A 24,199-nucleotide genomic window follows, 5' to 3' on the forward strand; every position below is an offset into this window, starting at 1 on the left:
AAGATCTGAGTGCGGGTCTGTGTGTGTATACAGCATTGGTGTGAACTGCATGTGTGATGTACAGTGAGCCAGGCAAAGAGAGATGTTAAAGCGGATTTTTCGCCTGCGTCAGCAGCTTTGCAGGGAGGAAAGAGGAGGTAAGAAGTGGAGGATGGGGGGGGGAGTCAGAGAGAGAGAGAGGGAGAGGGAGAGAGAGGCAAAGCAATACCAGTAAACAGGTGCCAGTTCTCCCTCCCTCGCTTCACGCTCGCTTCCTCAGCCGAACGCTGCACGAGCGCTGACACAGGAGAGCGTTCTGTTCCCCAAGTCTGCACAAGTGAAAACCATCTCGCGGAGAAAGGACACGATGTGGGCACCAGACGCTCATCTTCATCAAGAGTTCATTCACCAACAATGGAGCAGCTCCCCCCCCACCACCACCACCTCACCTACCCCCCTAACAAATCCCACTCTTAACTACGCAGACACACTGCACCAACATCCTTGCACGCTGCAGCGCCCGAACAAGGGAGGAGGGAGCTCACAGAGTTCACGACTATCCAGCAGTTTTTCTCCCTCATGCATGTTTTAGATTTTCTTTTTTTCTTTTATAAATATTTGGTGTGTGTGCGAGTGCTGCAGTGATTTGCTGGACAAGCCAGCAAAATCCCCTGAAGACCGATGCGCAGCAGCAGCAAGACTAATAGACGCTGAGAAATTAAATACAGGAAAAGGAAACAAAATCAATAGAACGTGAAGAGCAAGAAGTGACTTTGATTTAAAGCTGTACAAGCCATTCTTCTTTAGGTGTCTCTACTTCATTTTTGCATGATTGTTGGAGGCTGTTTTTTTGGGGGGAGGTAGGGGGGGATAGTGTCAAGAACCATGAGCATACGTCATGAGGTTCTGCTCTTCGGGAGGTGAAAAGTGAGATGAAGACCGCAGCAGAAAGCGTCTAAGAGAAGTGGTCAAAACGATTGAGAAGGAGAGAGAGAGGGAAGGAGGGAAGGAAGGGAGAGCGAGCGCTGCGGTAGCATCCCACAGCAGACGGCTGAGGACTGCCGTGTGACTGCACTGCTGAAGAGGGGGAGGAGGAGGAGGAGAGGGCGAGCACTCTCTCAGACTCTGCAGGGCCAGAGAAGGAAATCGCACAGCGAGCAGGCAGTGCCGCTGTTGTAATCAAAAAAAAGGTAGAAGTCCCGGCACCGTCGTCGTCCCCCCGGCAGGATCTGGACCCCCGGAAAGCTCCCGGACCCCCACAGCCAGCATGGCACAGGCGGCCAAGCACCTCCGCAAGAACAAGGATTTAGAGGCTCTCGCGGAGCAGGAGCGGAAGGAGAAGGAGGAGGAGAGGTCCAAGAAGAGGAGTCGCTCCAGGGATAAAAAACGCAAGGTACTGGTGCTGTACACAGGTGGGGCCTCTGGGGTGGGGTTGAGGGGAGTGTGTGTGTTGATGACAACCCTTCAGATGTCAGGGGGTGCCACATGGATGCAGGTTCCACTGTGTGCACTGGACTTCCTGACACGCATGTATGTCCGGCACATACAGAGACAGGGGGGACGGCTGGGGGGGGGCGACACACTGCATGCTCTCGTACTCCTTCGACCACTTGATACCTGCTTTATTGACTGAGCCGGCCAAAAACCGTCTGATGAGGCAGAGTCGCCGCCACTTCGCCGTGTCCTTCACATCTCTGTTTTCAGCAATTTTTTCTTTTTTCCCCCCTTTTCACCGCAATGTTACTTCGCTCAACGGTTGTGACATCGATGAGGAAAAAAAAAACACCAGCAAAGCCTCCGACAGAATACGAGGGTCCCGGGGCGAAGATAAATACTCACTGACTGCGGGACGAAAAAACATGAATATGACTTCTCTCCTCGTTGCCGCTTGTCACCCAAAAACTCATTAATGAAAATGACTCATTCACCGCAGATTGTGTTGTTGTTGTGTTTGTGGCAAACAGTCCACAACAACCGAGCCCGGTCACACGGTGCCAAACTGGCTGCAAACCAATCTGATGCAGTACGAGAAGGGGGGGCAGACTGAAAGAATGGAAATCTTTTTTTTTTCCCCTCGTTCTGCTCGTTGAAGATTATTGATAGACGCGAGTATTGAATCTGGCGATACAATACGTATCGTGATACAGGGTTCACGATATATCGCGATACAAATAATTGTGGTATTGTCGAGTACTTGAATTTACAGACCACATGACGAAGTCCTAACGGCTGTTTTGATACCAAAATATGCCCAAAAATCAGCTGCCGGAGTCAAACGTATCCTCTCGTCCACAGTCGTCGAAGATATCTCGCAGGATTTCCTTGTTCCTTTAGCTATGGAGGACGTAATGACTGCTGCCATCTAGCAGCCAGATGATGAATTGCAACAATAAATGAAAAAATGCCGGGAAAATTTGCATTTTTAATATATATTTTTAAACACAAATTCTATTTTTTTATGTCGATGCTTTGAATATCGATACTGTATCATGAAAAATATTTTGCGGCAATTAAGTGAATCGATATTTTCTTACACCACCAGTCGGTGATGATAAAGAAATCGCAGATGGGTCGATGATCGATCGGTAGGATTTTAATCGTGATATTTGTCTTCGATTATTGACACAATCCCAATATTGACTGACTCAGGGCTTCTATGTTTTCTCACCTTTCACCTCTGGACATTTCTAATTGCCTGATGAAAGCACTAGGAGTGTGAAAAATATGTGTGAATTATGCATGCATGTGCAATATGTGCATGTTGGCAAATAATAGTCACAAGAAGGAGGGGGGGCTCCATCGGGGGGCTAATGCAGAAAGTGTAACATTTCAGAGGATTCCATATCTCTTACATAAGCACCAAGCTTAAGACTTTAAATAAGCCTCCCGACTTTCCTCCAGCAACCCCTCAACACCTCTCTTTGCTGGGTTTTTTCTCCAAGCACCAGCTTACAGTCGTTCCCGGCTTCTGCAGCAGAAGGGAATTCTCTTTTATTCATTTAGGTTAGAAGACACTTAAATTTACCCTCATTCAATTTCATTTCCCTCATTTATATTTCAAAGCATGAGAGATATTACTGACGTACTTCTTTTTGTGTGGTTTAATTATTGCGCTTGTTAACTCAAACTAGGATCCAACTGACATCCAGGAATTCAAACATTCCTCAACAGTCCTGAAAATGAACTTGAATGCGAATATAACAGATAATATTACTATCAGGGGCAACAATACAATACATAGCAATATATTAAGATACTGTAGAAACGAGGATATATTTGTAGTATTGTCGAGTACTTGACTTACAGGAGGTATGCCTCTTGACAAAGCAGTGTTCATTTGTTTTGAAACCAAAATAGCTCTAAGAGATGCTGGTATGTATCCTCTCGTCCTCTGTCAACGCCGGGATCTCCCGGGATTTAATTGTCCCTTTAGCTGCGGAGGACGTAATGACTTCTAGTAATGACATATAGCGCCCCGGGAAGAACATACGCTGTGAAAATAATTATGCGATTCTAAAGAATAATTGTTAAACTAATGGCCCGGGGGCTAAGTATTGGCCTGCGGTGTCATTCAATGCGGCCAACAGAATCTTCAAAAACGATTTTCTCAAACTCAAGGTTAATTACTCATTTGAAGTTGCAACAAAAATGATCACAACTACAATGATGTTGGACAGAATATTTCGTAGCCTGTCAAACATCAGTAAAAAAAAACTTGAACCCAAGAAAAATCAAAATTGAAAGAGTACAATTTGTGTATATTCAAAATAATATGCCACAATTAGCAGAACAAAGGACTGATATTGGATTCTGTTTATTCTTTAAATTAAAAGTTTGATTACTATGCATTTTGTTCGTAGCTTAAACTGACTTTTACATTCTGGATGACTGACTTCAACGCCTCCGATCTTGGTCCAAAGACCGACTTAGGGGAAGAGAAGGTAGTAAGAGCAGCTAGAGCCGAGTCAGCATGTGGTAGCTGAGGATGTGACGCCTCAGAGATCCAACACGGGGATCGTCATAATTAATAGCTTCCATTTCTGTGCGGTGATTGGAATTTACTGTGGAAGTTGAGGTTTGAAAATTAGTTTAAAAGCCTGTGAGAAGATTTGTTTTCTGTAGTCCGCAGTCTGATGATCTTTCATATACAAATGTCCATAAAATAAAGTAAAATGATTTATTTTTATTTTGCACAGTTTTGCAAGGGTGGGTGATCTGGAGAATCATTAACTTTCGGCAGCGAGGTCATGGCATGACAGTGATAAGTAGTTTAGGATGTTTCTGATACGAATGGCTGGTCCAAGTCGGAGCATGTAGAGGTCACATGAAGACACAATTCAATCACAGTTATAAATGGAGAGCAGAAGTCTGAAGTTGAAGTATGATATGACAATTTCACTAAGGTAGTGCCGACCAACTTTTATAACTAGAGGTTGGTGAGCAAGAAGCTTGTTAAACTGAGGTCCACTAACACTAAAAGTTGATTTGAAAAACAAATGTGGGAGCAGTTCTGTGTTAACATTAATCAATCAAATCACCAATAAAAACAACTTTGCTAGTATGAATAATTTAATAAAAGTCAATGGTAACCCTAGCACGCTGGGAACATTAGAAGAAGATAGAATAGATTTTGGTTTTGATTTTTGTAAATGTGGCACGATTTAAAAATAAAAGTAGATCATTCTTTTCTTTAAAAAAATACATCATCTTCAAGGGCTGAGTATCATGACTGGTTTCCTAAATCGATACGATTTTATTTCATAAGGTTCTGAATGAATTCAATTCAGAATCTTCTCTTGAATTAAAGTGGCCTAACATTAACTAACAGTTCTACTTCATGGGTGCTTTGTCCTCTACACCACCCGTACATCACCATGGTTTCAACTGTAACACGCCAGGGGTGTTTTATGTGCAAAAAATCCCAAAATTCTTAAGTCTCTAAGTGTACTTGCTGACAGAAGTCAGCGTTAGCTCAGTGTGATGGGCAGCATGACAAGCGTTTTACCCGCATCGTCCACGGTGCTCGTCTGGTTTGTCGGCTTGTGAGCTTCAACCTGACAAATGCGTCGCTGCATAATGTCGTGCAAATAATGCTTTTTTATTTCATATTAATAATATTGAATATAGAAATATATAATATAATACAATATGAGGCACATCCTTTAGACAGAGTAATACATACAATTCTTATGACCATTTCACGATAAACATGTAAAATACAACCCAAACATGAGGCTTTGGAGACCCGGTGTCATTAATCGACGGGTTTAAGATCAAAATGGGATAAAAAGCCATTTTAAATGAACCTCCTGGACTGTTGTACAGCACGGGTCAGTGGCGGAGCAGTGACTTCTGTCCTCAAATTACTTTTATTGATGAATTTGCTTCTCTTGAAAAATGAGCAGTCACCCTGTGAACACAGCTGTATTGTCCCGGTCAGCAGCTATTCTCCCCTCATTCTGTACGTGTGTGTTAGTGTGTGTACGTGTGTGAACATGTTTGTGTGTGTACGTGTGTGTACGTGTGTGAACATTGTGTGTGTATGTTGAAAGTGTAGTTGAGAGTCAAACCATACGAGCAACATAAATGGAAATATTGTACTTAATAATATTATATTTGTGGATTGTCTTCGGTCTGCAGTTGAAGCGTGACGCCACAGATCGTAACCAGATTGTATTTAGTTTGAGGTTGCGTGTTCAAATCTCAACGATGCTGTGGTTTATCATGCATGATGCAGAGGAGAGAACATGATTTTAATCATAGGATTCCCTGTACGGTAACAGCTAACTTCACATACTCTCAAAGCTCATTCTGGTGTATAATAAATGCAGCAGACTACCAGGTGTTGATGAAGGAGAAGTGGCTCCTGTTGTTTTTTGGGTGGCCTTGGATAAACTGGCTATCTTTGCTGTTATTCTTACTTATGGCCCTGGCTAACTTGGACAATTCTTTTAATCCTAGATTCAGGAAAGTCTCTTCAATGAACGCTGCTAATTTTAAGGGACTAGATGAGTCCTTAGAAAATTACAAAACTTAGATTTTCATACAACATGACCTTTCCAGACACATTTACTCTGAATAACAAAGTTTAATTGCGAATTGCTGCAGGTGCCGGATTAATGTCGAACCCCAGGGTGAAGTACAAATCCGATAGTCCATTCAGGATGTAAACCCAGTCGTATATATGGATTTTTCTATGGTGTCATTTTACTCTGGCTCAATACAAGCCTGTCAATATGGAAACATGAATAACAAAGAATCATTGAAAAAAATGAATATCTACACCATTATATTTTTTCAAACAGACTATATTGAAATAGCAATACACTGAGTCCTGCAAACATGTTTTTTTATTCCATTTGTACCCTGTGTAGCCGATCTTAGTCGCAGGAAGTGTTGACTGGAAGTGAGCAGGACTCGCTAAAAGGTCATTATTAGTCTCCGAGTGTGGTTTGTGTCGAAGTAAAGCGTGTCCACTCTTCACGGTACTGACCCATTAGTGTTGTGGCACTGAGTGCAGTACATCAGGATGTACAGCAGCTGCAATATTCTCGTCTTTAGTCCACGGATGAGCGAGCGTCGGTAACGTTGAGAAAAGGTTTAAGACCAATTATTAAAGCCGGCGCTCAAGTGGACTGTGGCGACCATGTTTCTGCATCATATCCATCACCCTACAAAAAAAAAAAAAAAAAAAAAAAAAAGTGCCAGCAGCAGATAAACATTCCAGCCTCGTCTCGGTCTGTCTGCCCTCCAAAATCTCTCGGTCCCTCGCCCGTGTTAAAAACACATCTACATCACTCACCAAATTGAATGTTAAAGATTTATCTGCAGAATCAATTATCATTCAGTCTGAACAGTCAACTTTATTTTACTATAGAGCTTCCTTGCTAATACATCTACTGTTGACAACATTATTGTGACGGAAATCCTCTCTAGGCATCACTTTAGTCTTTACTTCACCAACTCACTGCAGTTGATATTCTTTGAGGATCATTCTGGATATTTCCTCAAGATTTGGACATTTGAATGATGCCTGGTGACGTGACTGAGGGTGTGATCCATCTCTGTCTTCTTCACGGTTCACTCCGGGGTGAAGGGGGGACGCCTTAACCATGTCATTGCTTCCTTTCCTAAAAATACCTATATATAAAACTCTTCTCATGGCTGCAGAGTCATGGTTTCTGTAGCAAGATGAAGCCATATTGCTGCATTTACAGAATGTTTATTCTCACAGAATGCTCTTTTGTTTTTTAATATGGTATAAGATGTAGATTTACTTAAATCAAGAGTTTTGCTTTTTACACATTTTCATAAAGGTAAATCACAAAAAATCATCATCAATTCATTAATTTAACATCATTCAAAGTATAATATTAACCTTTGGTTGAGTTCCTGGAAAAATTATGAATAAAAAGGATCACAATATGCCAAAATATTTTATTAATCGAGATCACTGGCAGAACAAAATGTATATGTCACAAAACAGATTGGAATCCAGTAGGATCTGGACTCCTACTAGTACAGATTGGAATTCCTACTGAACTGGGATCTTAATATTGATATAATAAATCAGAGCAAACCCGTAAATTAGTGTATAAAAATGATCCAGTCTATTTTCCAATTTTTTTTTTATGTAATCCAATTTCTCCTATTAGAGTTGGAGATTGGTAGAATTCCCATTTGTCCTCTGACAGTTTGGAATTCCAATATTCAGATCCCAATACAGTAGTAGAATTCCAATCGCTCCTAGTACAGATTGGAAATCACTAGTAGAATCTTGAATCCTCCTAGGACAGATTTGAATTCCAATATTCAGATCCCAGTTCAGTAGTAGGATTACAATCTGTACTAGTAGGATTCTAGATCCTACTAGATTCCAATCTGTACAGTGACATATATTTACCAAACTATCTGCAATACGAACGAGTACTCTTATTGTGATATTGTCTTTTAACTCTGTCTATATCATTTATATTCGTTTGTCTTTCTTCACCAAACAATCCCATTGAATTCCTCAGTTTTACTCTTCTTCGAATCTCTGTTTAATGGCTGACATTTATAATCTCTGTTCCTTATCTTATTTTAAACACTGGTATCTTTAAAGGTCACTATATCAACATGAACTTTAATCTACTTTTGAGACAAATATCTGGGGGGCAATGAAAAGTAAGTAAGTAAGTTTTATTTGTAAAGTGCTTTTCTCAGACCTGGGGCACAAAGCACTTTAACAACAAAACAATACACATTTAAAATACAAACAAATTTAAAGACAACACAGGGACAAACATAATAGTCCCACTATGATTAAGAAAAAGGCTGCACGAATAAAAGTGTCTTAAGATGTTTCTTGAAGGAGTCAGTAGATCATCAAACGCAGAGAGAGAAGAAGATCGTTCCTAAGCTTAGGAGCAACAGTCTGGAAGGATTTATTGCCTTGTACTTGGTCCTTGGACCTTGATTTTGAAACATGCTTAAAATGAACATAAGATGTAAAAACCATGAATGAATTCACCATAGAAGACGTGTGAATACCAACACGGGGAAGGCTGTGCCAGAGGGATCTGAGAAGTTCCAAGTTTGTGTTGGGGATTATATTCTAAGCCAGTTAATTATCATCGCGCTCATTATGGAGCCACATAAAAATAGAAAGTCTCACTCTCGGGCCAGACCAGGGGCTATAAATAGGTTCATCCGGATTTTCAGACACAACAGGAATGTAAACATGTGAGATAAAAGAGCAGGAATCGTTGAATTTGGTGGACGCTGATAATAAGCTTTTATACACACATGTTTAATCCTGTTGTACCGACGATGGATTGTATTGTGTGTCTTGCAGAAAAAAGGTGCTTCATCCTCAAAGTGCTTGTTACTATTTTTGGTTAAAGAAATGCTTGCACAGGGATTGTTGAACGCATTAAGAAAAAAAAAAAAGGTCACACACACCATCCATTAATGAACCTCGTCCCCCCCCTCTGGGTGTGTGGGTGGCCCGTGGAATCCCAGGGATGGATGAGTCAGCAGACCTGATGAAGGCACTCACTCATGTTGATGGAAGCCCAGGACGAGTCTCAGCTCCGGGCTTTAAGTACTGCTGGAGCAGGGGATGGCCAGGGAGCTGCAGAATACTCTTCTTTAATTAATGCTGGAGAGGAAAGGAAGATGCGGACGATTCAACCCCCCACACCGTACTCTCCTTCCTCTGAAAGCGTTCAAGATTTCCCAGGAAATACCCCTCCACGCACTCGCACTCTAAGCAGAACAAAATGACGACTGAATGAAAATAAAAGCATCCTGCGGTGAGTCTTGTCGCTGCAGGTGGCGGGCTCCCCCGGAATTTACCATAGCAGAATATTTCTGATGAATCAGTGTCTGGCTGTTACTCTGCGGTAAATTATCCTTTTTTGAATGACGCCGTGCAATAAAAAAAACGGCTTTTATAGGCAGAGCAGTTATAGGTGCAATTCCGGTGTCGGCGAAGACGGATTCAAAGGCATCAACCGGTCGACGCTCCGCCTCACAACACACATTTTGAGAAGGATGAAGGGGGGGTTTCCACAGACTTCCACCCACATCCTCCATCTTTCTCCTCGGGTGATCGCGGCGATCCCTCTTCTCGATTGTTAATCTGACGGAGCAGCTGTTACGCAACTGCCTGGAACTAAATGGAGAGAGAACTTTGGAAATGATTTGACACATTTAAAGAAACTTGAGTTTTTCCTTTAAGATCTTTTTTTTCGCTGAAGTCAGAGGGATGTAGGGCGAGATTCATTCTGCAGCATCGCATACGTGTAATAACCAGGAGCCTGACTGGAAGAGTCGAATACCATGTATTGATCGGCTCGACTTAGATTAAAGAAAAGACCCCTCGGCTCCTGCATCTCTCGGTGGGGACCAACTCTATTTTCACAGCTTCACTTATCTCGACAATAGCCTTAAATCAGGAGATGATAGAAGACCTCGCTACACACCGGCTTCACATCGGTTATCTATGGAATAAGAAAAGACATTTCTTTGGGGAGAAGAGGAAAATGTTCTGGTAACTAAGAGGTTAAATTCGAAGGGGGATCAAGAAGTGAGAGGAAAAATGACGCAAGCGAAAGTGAACAAATGAGGACAGAGAAAGAAAGCTACACAATGTGAATTCTTCTTCTTGGTTGATGAGAATAGATGCTTCGGTACCACCAGAAGCTACTGTAAAATGAGGTTAGGATGTTCTCAGAAAGTAGCTGGTGACTAATTAGAAGCAGTGGAATGAGTCACACTTGTGTGCGGTGATGAAAAAACATGTTCTATACTGTAGGTGGTTTCACGAGTAAACTAAAAATTTGATTGTGAAGAAAGTGGTTCATTATTATTATTATTATCTTATCATGGCATCTACTCTGGAAGATCAGGGAAGAATTGTTTCAGTATTTTTCAGCGTTTTCTTCCCAGCTAGACGGGGCAAGAGACAAGAGACACCCTGGACAATTACTCTTTGAGTGTGACAGTAAAGCAATTTGACACATTCTCACTCTTAAATGTACATGTTTAATACTCTCTAGGTCTAGAAATGCGCTATATAAATAGAGATTATTATTATTATTATTATTATTATAAGTATATTGACAATAGATGTTAATAAACGTTGGTCCTTTTGTGTAAATCTAGCCAATCACAGAAGGCACCACGCAATACTAACCAATCAGAAGCAACATAAGGTGGGTTTATCTTTCACTACAGCAACACAACTTACACGGGTGGAGACAACAGTGTGTGATCAAGCCATCGTAATCCAACAACAACATCGTACTTTTGTCAATCTATCAGCGGTAAATTCGCCAAACTCTATTCAGAAAAAGGAAATACATTTCAAATAATACAATTTCATAATATTTGAAGTAGGAATTTTGGAGAAATTGATCGTTAAAATCAATATTTTAGCTGCGACTCATGTCATTGTCAAAGATGACATGATGGTTTATAACGCTATTAATCGATAATGATCCCAAGTTATGATCAATGAATGCCATAGATCTCTCCTAGAAGATGTAGACTCATAGCCCAAAAACATCATGACAATTCAATGTAGACTTTTGGATTAATTAATAAATAAATCATCATATTTCAACCGTCTTAGTCATATAGTATTGTCAAAGATGAAGATGATGGTTTATGCTATAGCTGTCATAGAGGTGAGGATCAGTCTTAAAAAATAACCCAAGGGTTGAAACAAAACCCAGAGTAGACTTGAATTAACAACCTTCTAGCTGTGAGCAAATAACTTAATTATCAAGTTAAAATATGAATCATCATAGAAACATTTAAAGTGTAGGTAGGACATGTACCGTCTATGTAGTGAAAGCGTATCTTGGACAGTAGCTGATGTGCGAGTGTTCAACATGAGGAAGGCAGAAAAACAGCCTCCAGGCACAGGATGTGATGAGAGTGAAAGTAAAAGAGTGTCAGATGACGTCACTGCGAGTGCAACACTTCTGTCTTATTTTGACAAGAAGCTTCTCATTTACCTGATGAGACCATACCTGGAGGGATACAAGGATACCTGTGCTGGAGGGCCACGAAATCATTAAAAAAAGAGACTCCATGTTAACTCTGTGAATGACGCTCCATTAAGATGCGTCCTCAAACCAGTTTGGGCAACAGATGTTGTTGCACTTGACACCCGATGATGTCAGCGGACCAAAGCCTCGTGTGTTTGCTCTGGAGAATCCCTCGGTGCTCCCAGATGGCAAATCTGACTTAGTGGAGAGCAGCTTTGTTCATCATCTCATGTCAAGAGTCATTACAGTAACTTGGCATCATAGTCAGTAATCAACAGCTTCTGTTCATCAAACCGTCCGAATCCTCCGTGGACGAGTTGTGACGCTTCACTGGCACCACTTAAAGTCTCTTCATTTGCGGATGTTTGTTTGCATCGCGCTGCTCTTTTGTTGGAATTAAGAAAGTCTTCTGTTGGCTTCATCGTACGATCTCTGACGAGCTTGTTTTAAGACGTGAACAACAAGCATCTTCTAAGATAACCAACCTTTTCCATTTCATGATTCACATTATTGACTGTTTTTTTTATTTGACAAGATTTATATTTGCCAATAAACTTGAGTTTTTCTTTGTCGCTCCGATACTGACTTAAGTGTACATTTGACATGTTGAAGTCTCGCTCTACACGAGATGTCGGTACTTTATCATGAGGCTGCTTTAAGTAATTGTAGCAGTTGCACCCATGTGAGCTCTTCATCAGACCTGAGAGCGTGGATTGAATTTTTGCTCAATGATCCCACCCACGCTACTTTGCAGACGCTCTGAGAGAATACTTGTGTTGTAGATCATATTTAAAATTATTTTTGAATACAAAAGTATTTTAAATATACAATTATATTTCATCTCTGTTTTAATCTGGGGACTGGTGCCCGTCCGTGAGGTAGTTGTTACCGGGCTGCACAGAAAGATACAATGATTTATATTATTTCAGTTCTATTACCGTCTTGAAAGTTTTTTTTTCAGAAAATAACATTAGCTTTGACTCTTGATATGTCGACACACTCAAATACAAACTCTGTATGAGACCATCTTGTTGCAGAAAAACACTAGCAGATTCAACGAAATGGATAAATGTATTCATGCACTTAACATTAGGTTGTTTTTTTTCCAGCCACAGTGTTTTATTTTGCAGTTTTTCTTTGAAGGTCGGAATATAATGCAGACATCAAACCAGTCTGGGTCGCAAAAAATAATTTGTGACCCAAGGCTTGAGACTAGGGCTGCACGATATTGGAAATATGTTGGTGTCTTAAATTGTGATAGATAACAATGCGATATTTTTTTCTTTCGACCTTAAAATGTAGCCGCGTGTACGAACAGCCACGCGCAGGTGAGGTCTGGGAGTTTAGATAAGGAAAAGGATGCAATATTTCCGCGTTTCGGTGCCGACATGTTCGGAGAAAAATACAACTTACTGTATAACACTTGCGTTGGTTTCCCTTGAAACTGAGCGACATCAGAGAGGAGCTTCCAGCGCGTTGCCATATGACCAATTCAATAATAAATCCAAAATATAAATCCTTGTACACACACACATAACAGTTTATAAATGACCTGCCGCTAACAACTAAGCTCATTAGCATACGGCGAAGACGGACAGATTACCACTTGTTTGGAAGTTCCGCGATCTTATAAGAAAACAATTGAGACGAGATGAAAGGTACTGACAATATGTTGCTTTAGAAAAGAGGGTTGAAAGAGATGAGAGCCTGGAACACTTGCGTTTGAGTAGCGCTCATAAATTAGACTTACTTCCGTGTATAAACTAAGTCAGCAAAACACGTCGCCATGGAAACCGAGCCTATCAAGCTCAGCACAGCTCACAGACAGACGGAGACGTAAACGACAACGAGACAAATTGACAACTTTACAGAAGTTGACACTGATTGGTCTACATGCGCATTTAAGAAATGCTTGATCTATACAATAAATAAATTATAAATTATCACACATGCTTTCGATATGCATATCACACGTGCCAATACTGCGATATCAATATTTTTCGATATATCATCCAGCCCTACTTGAGACACATATTTGTCTTGATTTAAACTTTCTACATCATTAGCTTCAATGTGAGATAGCTAGTACTAACTAATGCAACTAACTTATCCGTTAAAATTTGAAATAATTGCTGATCGCAATCACCAAATCACACTTAAATTGTGTTTACATTTTTAAAACAGGGCTCCTTTAAAATCCCCTTCTAGCTGGTCATAAATTATGAGTTTGTGGGTTGAGTGAGAATATAAACATCGACTCTGTACAAGACTCAGACGCTCCTCACCACATGTATTGGAGCAGAGCTTTGAAAAATGTCAAGACGAGAGATGAAAATAGCTGCTCTAGCAACGTTCAGCTTTTCCGGGATGAAAAACACTCGATTGTTTGGATTGCCAAGTCAGGAATCGAGTGAATCTACGTACATTAAAAGGTAAAACTGACCAGGATTAGAGTAAGGTTAAATACACTGTCTATATACAAAGTCGATATATTCTGACACTTACTAAAAAGAGGAACACTAAGAACAATTCACTCCAACATTTAGTTTCACACTTTATGGTTTATTCACCTCCGTTTTAATGTTTTATCTTCCTCCAGTTCTCTCCTCATAAAATCTCAACAAATGTAAATAATGGATCTGTCTAAGTCTAGCTTTTTTTCCTGAGCTGTATCTGGGTAATTTAAAGAGCACCTAATGTGTGGATTAAAGTGTCTCTTAAATTGTTCTAGGACCTCTATTATACTCATCAGTATGTTTCTTTTTGCACAAAACTCTCATTTAATAATATTATTTACATTAGAATATACGCTTAAGCCCCGTTTTGGCTGAGAAGAAGTCTCGTCCAAGCAACCACGCCCACTCTGCTCTGATTGGTTACAAAAACATGTGTTGCATTCAAGGACTCTCGTAAATTTCAAACTCACCCCTAAAACTCCTGTTTTGTACATCAAAAACGAATAATAAAAAAAGTTTTTCTGCTTAATGTACACATTACAAAAACACCTACAGGCAGAAGTAGCTCTCACCATGTTTACAAAAATATTTATTTTGTTTCACGATTAACATGAAGGTTCTTAACTGATTAAGGGCTTCTAGGGGAGGACACCTGCACCAGAGTGATATCAGAATGTTTAATTTAAACCTTAATCTCGTTTGGCGAGATTTCAGACGGGAGAGAACTTTATTAAGTAATAACTTAAAAACGGAGCAACGTCATGATGAATGACCTACTGCATTTTGAAGAGGACGACTTCAACATTTTCAACATGTGGTCAGGAGAGTTGGGTTTCCACATTAGATGCCCTTTAAGTAACGTTATTCCAAATAAATAAAAACACTGTTTTTTAAGCTGGTCCGTGACGTGGTCTTGAACCAGTGCATGTGCAGCAAACATCCGTGCACAGACGTGTTCACCGGCACGTGGACTCTGTTGTTGCGGAGGATTTACGAGCAGGTTTGTGTGTCACTCTCCCTCTAATTGGCCAAACCCCAGAGAATATTCTTGAGCAGGTTCCATTCCCGACCTCCTCTCGGGGAAACATTTCTCTTCTCCAGCCACGATCAATTCTCCTGCTCCAAAACGTGGACTCCCGACTCCTTCTTGCTCCCATCCATGCTGCGCTGCAGCGATTCTGCAACACTGCAAGATTCTTAACTCTCTCCTCCGCCGACCGGTAGTTTGATTATAGATCTCTGGAGGAGCACCAGATGAAGTGAGCTCTGCGGTGACGGAGAAAGGGGTGTAAGAGCGTTTGTCATTTTTATCGTCGAAGCCGTCTGGTGATCTTTTCGGTCAGCAGAAGACGAAACACTTCACTGGAGTGTATGTGGATCACCTCTTTTTTTTTTTTTTGGTGGGATAATGTTTGAACAGCTCACTCGTTCCTCCTCTGAATCAAAGAGGTTGATGTGGAGGGGAAGCATGAGGGGGACGGGGGGAGGGATGGGGGTCTGTCCTCTGGGACAGAAAATGTATGGTGTTAGGATGAAGGAGAATCTGAGATTTCAGTATCATTACAAGGTCATCTGCACCTCCAACACCATCACATGTACGCTCACATGTATGTAGACTTGGCACAAGAACATCCTCCGTCAGCCCCTGCACTTAGTCAGCACTGTGTCCGTGCCGGGGTTAGATAGCTCCCCCTAGTGTAGCTCAAGAGAATTTCATCAATGTTTTTGTTTTTTTTAAAGAAAAGGTCACTTCATCAAGTTAAGCTTAAGGAAAGACAACATGTTCTACTTCATCTTATACCACGAGTGTGTAAAGACACCTGGAGTGTAAATGAGCTCCCGGACACGACAAACCTCAAACATCAAAGACTCGGCAATGATTCAATGAAGAATGGCTTGATGGAGAGAAAACTAAAAAATGAACGGCTTCGTTTCAATGACAGTTTTCTGGCAGAATAAAATATTTTCACACTCAAAGGATCCTATTGACTTTTATTTGACTAATTTGATTCATCTTTAGATTCTCGGCCAATTTTGTCTCAGTGTGGGAATTCCCCATGTTTTCATTCACAGGAATGATCAAGAATGCTTGAATAAAGACGACGCTAACAGAATTTTTATTTTTTTAAGGCTCAAGGTGAGTCTGCTGCCAGTCAAGTTCAACAAGCTTGTCTGTTGTGCAGGACCTAAATGAGTCTTGTACCATTTATTACTAATTTTCTGTTTTCGGTCTCCAGCTAAATTTTTTTTAAAATAAAAGGCATCAGAGGGGCTGAAGCGAAACAATAATCTCACGATACGATATGTTCAGCTAAAGTTACAATGTATTCAGCTCAAAATTTGATTTATCCTACATGTTCAGCTCATGATAAGACATATTGAGCTAACGCTATGATACGATATATACATCTCAGGAAACTATAGGGTATGTTTAACTCAAAAATACGATGTAGTCAGCTAACGATATAATTTGATACGATATATTCAGCTAGCGATACGATTTAATACGATATATTCAGCTAACGATACGATTCAATGCGATATATTCAGCTAACTTTATAATTTGATACGATATATTCAGCTAACGATACGATTCAATACGATATATTCAGCTAACGATACGATTCAATACGATATATTCAGCTAACGATACGATTCAATACGATATATTCAGCTAACGATACGATTCAATGCGATATATTCAGCTAACGATATAATTTGATACGATATATTCAGCTAACAATACGATTCAATACGATATATTCATCTCAGGAAACGATAGGGTATGTTCAACTCAAAATATGATGTAGTCGGCTAACGATATAATTTGATACGATATATTCAGCTAACGATATAATTTGATACGATACATTCAGCTTACGATACTATTCAATACCATATATTCAGCTAACGATACGATACGCTATATTCAGCTAACGATACGATTCAATACGATATAGTAAGCCAATGATACGCTATAATTAGCTAACGATACGATTCAATACGATATATTCAGCTAACGATACGATATAATTACCTAACGATACAATTCAATACAATATATTAAGCTAACGATATGCAATAATTAGTTAACGATATGCAATAATTAGTTAACGATACGATTCAATAAGATATATTCAGCTCACGATACGTTATATTCAGCTAACGATACGCTATAATTAGCTAACGACAAGATTCAATATGATATATTCAGCTCACGATACGCTATATTCAGCTAACGATACAATTCGATATGATATATTCAGCTACTGACACGATTCAATACCATATATTCAGCTCACGATACGATATATTCAGCTCACGACCAGTTTCAATACAATATATTCAACTCATGATACGATATACGCTATAGTCAGCTAACGATTCAATACAATATATTCAGCTCACGATACAATATATTCAGCTTACGATACCATTCAATACGATATATTCAGCTCACAATACGATATATTTAGCTCTGGATAGAATATATACACATATATATATATATATATATATAATTCGCACATAGCTCATAATACGATTCAATAGGATAAACTTCAGGACTCTGAATTTAATCGTAAATTTGTGAATGTTCTACTCTCTTTTAAATAAATTTAAATAAATTAAAGCCAAATATGTCATAAAAAACATCAGCTTTTAAAGCAGCTGGAGCCGGCTATGTGTGAAGATTCCATTTGCTTAAGTAGTAGGTAAATATTTTAGAGAATAGCTCATAGTTTGGCTCCATCTGATGGAAACATAATTGATTCAGAGTATGAAACACTAAAATTCAAATTAAATTATATTTCCTGAAATAAATTAGCTTTAAGTGGACATTTACCAAAGCTAAGAAATTAAACTATAGTTTTTTTACAATGTTTAATGTAATTTTCTTTTTGTTAGAGTCGATCTTTGGTATGTGCATCTGGAATTTTTTTTTTTTTTAACTATTGTCAGAATCAGAACCGGTATATATATAAAAAAAATCAATACCCAGGACAAGGTATGAACTATTATTCAATGTTTACAATAATAATTTTTTAATCACATTTTTTCTTATTATTTAGAGAAATCCTCACTGGTAACTTCATCCTATGAATTTCTTCTACAACTAAATTAAAGGTCCATCCATCTATACATCTCTACTTGACTGGCGGTTTGAGGAGATCGTCCGGTGAATAATTCATCTGGTGATGGACCGTGTTGGCCTCCCATCGCTCTATTTCTACCTCTTGTGTCATCTTTCTTTCTGCTTCTTCTCCTTCGGTCTCACAAAGAGACACTTTGTGCGCTTCCTTTCACCGCTCTGGCCACTTTTCTTTCCACTCTTCTCGTTTTGGTCCTAAGTGAGGAAGGATGTATGGTGGAGCTCCGGGCGCTGTAGGACAGTTAGTTTGGCTGGTAATGGAAAAAATGTTTGTCGGAGCATGGAGCTCAGTGACGCTGCCCCTGCACACCCTCGGGCGCCGACCTTTAATTGACTGCACAATGGTGAAATTGCGTATGCATCTGCGGCAAACCTGTGTGTGTGTACAAAGATGTGTGCGTTAAGCTTTTGTAGCTTCCACTTTGTAGGACCGGAGTCCCCTCTGGGTTGTTAGACTAAAATAACTACTAATCAATATAAACACGGTTGGTTCCCAGCTTTAATTATCTTCAACGATATGACAGATCTGGGGCGACGTTGACGTTGACCTGCGGAGAAAATACCTCTTGATTAAAACATTTGTTTCGCCTGCATCACCAGCTTTTATCGCAAAAAGGCTGAATGTCATCGCGCAGCAACTTCTCCGAGACTGTTTTTTTTCCATCATTCATCAGTTTTCTTAGCCCTGCATCCCCTGCCGTCACTCAAGAGCCAGTCATTTGGTATTCTTGCATCCTGCTGACTTGAGGGAAACTAAAGTCTACTTGATCACTGATGTGTTTTCCCTGCTTGGCCTGCAGTGCCTCGTGTTTTCCACGATTTCCAACATCCGTAAAACATGAAAAACGTCTCGTACCGTTGGATTATTACAATTTAAACTAGTTTTGTTTTAACTTCCATTTATTCTACTATGTTCTGACTCAGGGTACACATGACACAGTCGGTTTTCCATGATAAGTGAAAACAATAACAGCATCCTTTAGTTATGAGGAAAGTCAAACTAGTTGAAAATGTCTTTAGTGCAATACATTAAAAACTAAAATGAGAAAAACAAGAAAAAAAAGAAATAAAAAAACAAGTAAACAGAAAAATGGTAGTTATGTAGGAACCTATTAAAGATAAATTTATAAAAAACAACCTTATATGGAAGAAGATAATGATATCTTGAATATCAACCATGTGAGAAGGTAATATTCTTGTTTTAAAACTTAATTTAAGGTAGTTAAAATGTAATGTATTGTGGTTTAACGTGAGAGAAAAAAATTCATACCATCCTTTAAAAGATAGTTTTCATTGTAACAAAACAGGGATTAGAAAAGAAGAGAAGGTGAGGTCTGTTCATTTCCTCCATCAACATACTTTAATCCCATTTCTCTTCCCTCTCGGATCCATGACGTGCAACACTTGCTCATGGTTGACCTTCATGTCCAAGTTATTTAAAGACTCCATGAATGCTTTAAAAAAAAAAAAACACTTGTAGTCTCCTTTGACTCCAGCCTCGGCTGTTACGCAACGTGCTTAGAATATCCCAAATTCTGTTGCTGAGGTGTGTGTTTGTGCGTCTGAAAATCTGTGTGTCCAGCAAAAGATTTAAATGAAAACTAATCCCGTCTCTTCCGCTTCAGGAGTCTTAATCTGGAATAAACACAAACATCCCTGCGATTTAGGTTTTCGTTTCACTATAAAAATCTGTTTGTCGGTTTAAGCTATTTTTTGGTGGCATTTTAATTGAAAATAACTTCTATTTTATACACATTGATGTAAGATAGTTGGATGATGAAATTTCGTTAAGCACTTTTTATAAAATGTAGAGGGGTTCGGTTAGGACTTTGCACAAGGTTAAAATAAAGATAATGATCATTCAATAAATGTCCATCTTAGCACAGGTGTCAAACTGGTCCACAAAAGGGCCGAGAGGGTGCAGGTTTTTGTTCCAACCAGTCCAGCACATATAGTTGAACCAATCAGGCGCCTGAAGACAGTAATCAATTAATTGTCAGTCAGGTGTTGCTTGTTTAAGACGACACCTGATTGGTTAACTCATGTGTGCTGGACTGGTTGGAACAAAAACCTGCACCACCCTGGCCCTTTTCTGGACCAGTTTGACACCCCTGGCAGGAAGTCAGCATTTTCTACCTTAACCAATCTAGATTATCCACCAAATATGTCCCAATGACTCCCTCAATATGTTCTTTTTCAGTCTTACCCTGAATGTAACCCTTATCTTCACCTCCCTTTATCTCTGTAAATTATTCTCTCGACCTTAAAATACTCAACGTAACATGCCCACACATCCATCTCAGGTCATGATAAACTTTAGTCCATTTTCTAACAAACTGATTTCTATTAAAGCGTGCTTTAAAATGTGCATTTACTGATTTAGACCAACATGTTGCTTCTGCTACGGTGAAGACCATCACAGATTATTAAAATTAATCATAACTACAATAGCACTGACACGATGCATACCTACACCAAGGAGCACACAATTCAATTAATGACTAAATAATCTAATTTAATCCCAGACCAGGCAGGAAATCCGTCCGTCTTTAGTGACAAACTCTAGGTTCACATGACTTCTCATAATGTACCACGTAGTAACCCTAAATCAATGGAGAATCCCCCATAACGACACATTTTCTCACCACAGCCACAACAAATTTATATTCCATTTTATAAATAGTTTTGCCAGTTCTGAATGGAACACTTGACGTCACCATAGAGGTGATGGATGACGTCCTTAAAACTAACTTCCGAGTTATTTTTACAAACAGATTATTACCTTTAAATAATATTATAACTATAAGAATAAAAGTAATAATAATAGGACAGGATTTTAGTTAACAATTAGCCTATGGAATCAGGATTGGTGTACCCAGAGTACACATGTGCAAACATGCAGAGAATGCCAAGGACATAAACTGCACACGGGGGTGAGAAAATAGCGCCCTCTGTTGGTGGAAATGCCTTTCTGGTCAGCATGTGTGAGCCGAATGCCAAGCAGCATGATGCAGTAAGATGAGTGACAGGTGTGTCTGGGACCAGAAAGATGAAGAGGTGTCATCGTAGTAGAGCCGTGACGGGTCTGACACGCACACACATGTATATTCCAGAGGTCTTAAGAGTCTGCAGACGCCTGCGGGCGAGTGTTTTTTTATCCGTCGCAGCCAAGAGTCACATTTTGGCCCAGATAGCAGCCGAGAGAGCAGCACACGGACCGGCCCGTGTTCACGCTTCTGATCCGCTGCAGCGATTCAGCAGTGTTCTGCAATACTGTCAGCCATCAATTATTCATCCGGCAGATCTGCGCTCGCTCGCTAATGAGGGACGGGGAGGAAGAACGGCAGTTATCCTACGATTAGGCCGAAAATTATTCAGTGATTTAACAGTTATTATTGTGAATCCATCAAAGTCAGAGCTCAGTGGGTAAATGAATGATGCGGGATCGTCAATGCGAGGCTTATTTATCTGTCACGGGGGATACATCTGTCTCACTCTCGATAAAGCCGTCTGTCTGCATCTGCCGAACAAACACACATCTCCACCTCCCAGTATCGATGATGCCTCCCTTATGATGTTCCCACCTCCTGATGTTTGTGCCGTTTAAGCAAAACCTCATCATCATTCGGTTATTTAAACACGTGTAATTAGGACCAGGGTTCTAGAACGAAGCTTGTATTGTCTCTCAACGCAACACATTTCTTTTCTTACCGACTTCTTTCTTTCTACCACAAACTTTCTCACCACAGAGTCAACATAAAGATCCACAAATGTTGTTTTTCACTACTAAATAAAAGAACAAGGAGACAAACACCTTTTTAAAGAGTTAAAAAGTATCTTCTATTTCAGTAATATTACTTATTACTTATAATATAAAGAAGTACTTTCTTTACTGAGCCGAAATTGCTAACACAAATATACCACAGGTTAATTTTGTGTGATTAAGCAACATTTATATTTCATTTTAAAGATGCTCTTCACTATATTACTTGACATTTTTCTGCTTTTGTAAGCAAATGCACATATGTGGTATTTGGCAATGGCACATCAGAGAGTTACACCAACTTCTTGACACACATGGTCTACAGAAATGTTCTTAAAAACTTAAATACTGTTGCTTAAAGAGGGTAAAAAACATTTTTTTTCGTACACATCACTCATATATATGTATATATATCATACTCATAACATGACTACATGTGGCTCAGCTTAATAACCTCTGTCAAGGAGGTTATTATGTGATCGTTTATCTGTCTGTCTTAGGGCTGAATGATTAATCGCATTGGCGATTTAATCTCAATTTTAAAAAACAATATTAGTATGTCGCAAGGGTTGCGATCTTATTTATTTAAGTGTAATTAGAGTAACTAAGTGAAGCTTCTCTGTTTATTATAATGAATGCTAAATGTCCCTTTATCTTAAAAATGGCTTTTTAACCTTATCTTAACAAAAACAATATAATACATTTTACTGTAAAGTGAGTTATTTATTGTATTACGGAAAAAAAAGCATGAAAAGGACATTGTAAAAAAAATTGCATATTTAATTGCAAACGTAATATTGAGGAAAATAATCACAATTACATTATTTTCAATAATCATTTAGCCCTAGTCCGTCTGTCTTTTAGCATAATGACAGAATACACAATATACACAGAATAACTGATTCAATTTTAGTGGAGTTGTGAATTACGACTCGTCACTCTCTGTGGTGCAGGACAAGCTTCCAATCATACTGTGTTTTGTGCAGGAAAGTTGCAGAACCAAACTTCAGTTCAATTGTTTAATGGTAACCAACAGTTAATAAAACTATCAATACGGCTGTAAATATTCAGTAATAGTGGGAAAATTAAAGTTATTTTCTGCTTAATCCAAAATAGCTACAGTTATTCCAATAAAGTGCATCAAATGAGAGCTAAGTCATTACTAAAAAGTAAAATAAAACAGAGGAACGTAGACGGTAGTAGCCGCTAAGGCGAATAAATATTGAGTTCTCGTACGCACTGAATGACCATCAGCAGAGACATTAAGATGCTGCGTTTAACTCAGACTCGAAGCGTCAGAAGTGAGACGCAGATGGTCGGAGGAGCTCTGGCTCCGTGTGGTCCACAGTGCTGCAGGATCATGAATGATTGAACACAGGAGAGGTGATCTCCGTCTTCCTGCTCTCACGCCTGTATTTATGATCCCCAAAGAAGTGATTTACTCCTGTGACCCAACAGTGGTTATCAGTAGTTCCAATGTATCGGATTTCTTTTGGGATATATTTATGATAATGCGAATGAGCGGCGGCAGCACAGGCACCACTGATGCAGCACTTCTCTGCCATTTATCACGGGAGAGTCGACGCCCACTGTGAGTGGACCATTACCGAGGTGATGCTGTCCTTGCACATTTTCACACACTTACATAACTTTTAAACACGGGGGAGGATTGGACGCCTACAGAGTTTGTGTTGGATTACACACTTGTTTTCTTTTGGAGAATCACATCTTCGCGGAGAGACATCGCGGTGGAGACGGCGATGGTTTTTTGGAGTCCGGCCGAGGCTTTGTTTAACTACAGCGTGTTGACAAACTGAGTGTTTGTTCGTTTCCGTTCCAACTCACGCTTTTTTTTAATTCTACTTCCTGGCTCGGCTGATCACAGAGGCAACACAAAAACTAATTGTTACAAAAGGAAATTAATGTAAATGTTGATTCAACACATGTGAAAATCTATTATCAGTCATGGAAGGAAGTAGAGAGTTTTTTGATTCCAAAAAAAATCATCAAAATGTTGGAACACTCCTGACACAATCATCCATCTCTTCACTTCTACCAGCAACTTTCTTTTTCATGACATTTATTTATGGATGAACTATAACCAGAGTCTTCGTCTCATTTGGTATTTGTTTAGAAATGAACCAAAACATTAACTTTAATCACTCAGATGTAGAAGAACATCATGGTTCTCCGACTCCCAAACATAATTGAACCATTGTTTGTGCGAGTAATGGACTGAATCTGCAGAGACCATTAAATAAACTGACATTTCGTTATGATTTCATTAATTCACTCAATAGGATTCTGCTCC

The 24,199-nt window shown here is 39.5% G+C and overlaps 1 protein-coding gene across 10 annotated transcripts in view; it reads left to right on the top strand.

The window, feature by feature from the left end:
• The first annotated feature begins 1,097 nt into the window (after positions 1–1,097).
• The window catches only part of ank1a (ankyrin 1, erythrocytic a), a 79,974-nt gene continuing 56,872 nt past the window's right edge, over positions 1,098–24,199 (top strand). For 6 of the 10 annotated variants that reach the window (XM_087792682.1, XM_087792685.1, XM_087792684.1 and 3 more), the window contains exon 1: positions 1,099–1,372. In XM_087792682.1, coding sequence (XP_087648808.1) covers positions 1,247–1,372 — 126 coding nt within the window. In that variant the 5' untranslated portion in view covers positions 1,099–1,246. Of the gene's footprint in view, positions 1,373–24,199 lie in introns of all 10 variants that reach the window. The other 4 variants (XM_087792687.1, XM_087792690.1, XM_087792688.1 and 1 more) reach the window with 1 other exon arrangement.

This window comes from Callionymus lyra, chromosome 1 (genome assembly GCF_982586985.1).
Source record: "Callionymus lyra chromosome 1, fCalLyr1.hap1.1, whole genome shotgun sequence".
NCBI classification, from domain to species: Eukaryota; Metazoa; Chordata; class Actinopteri; order Syngnathiformes; family Callionymidae; genus Callionymus; species Callionymus lyra.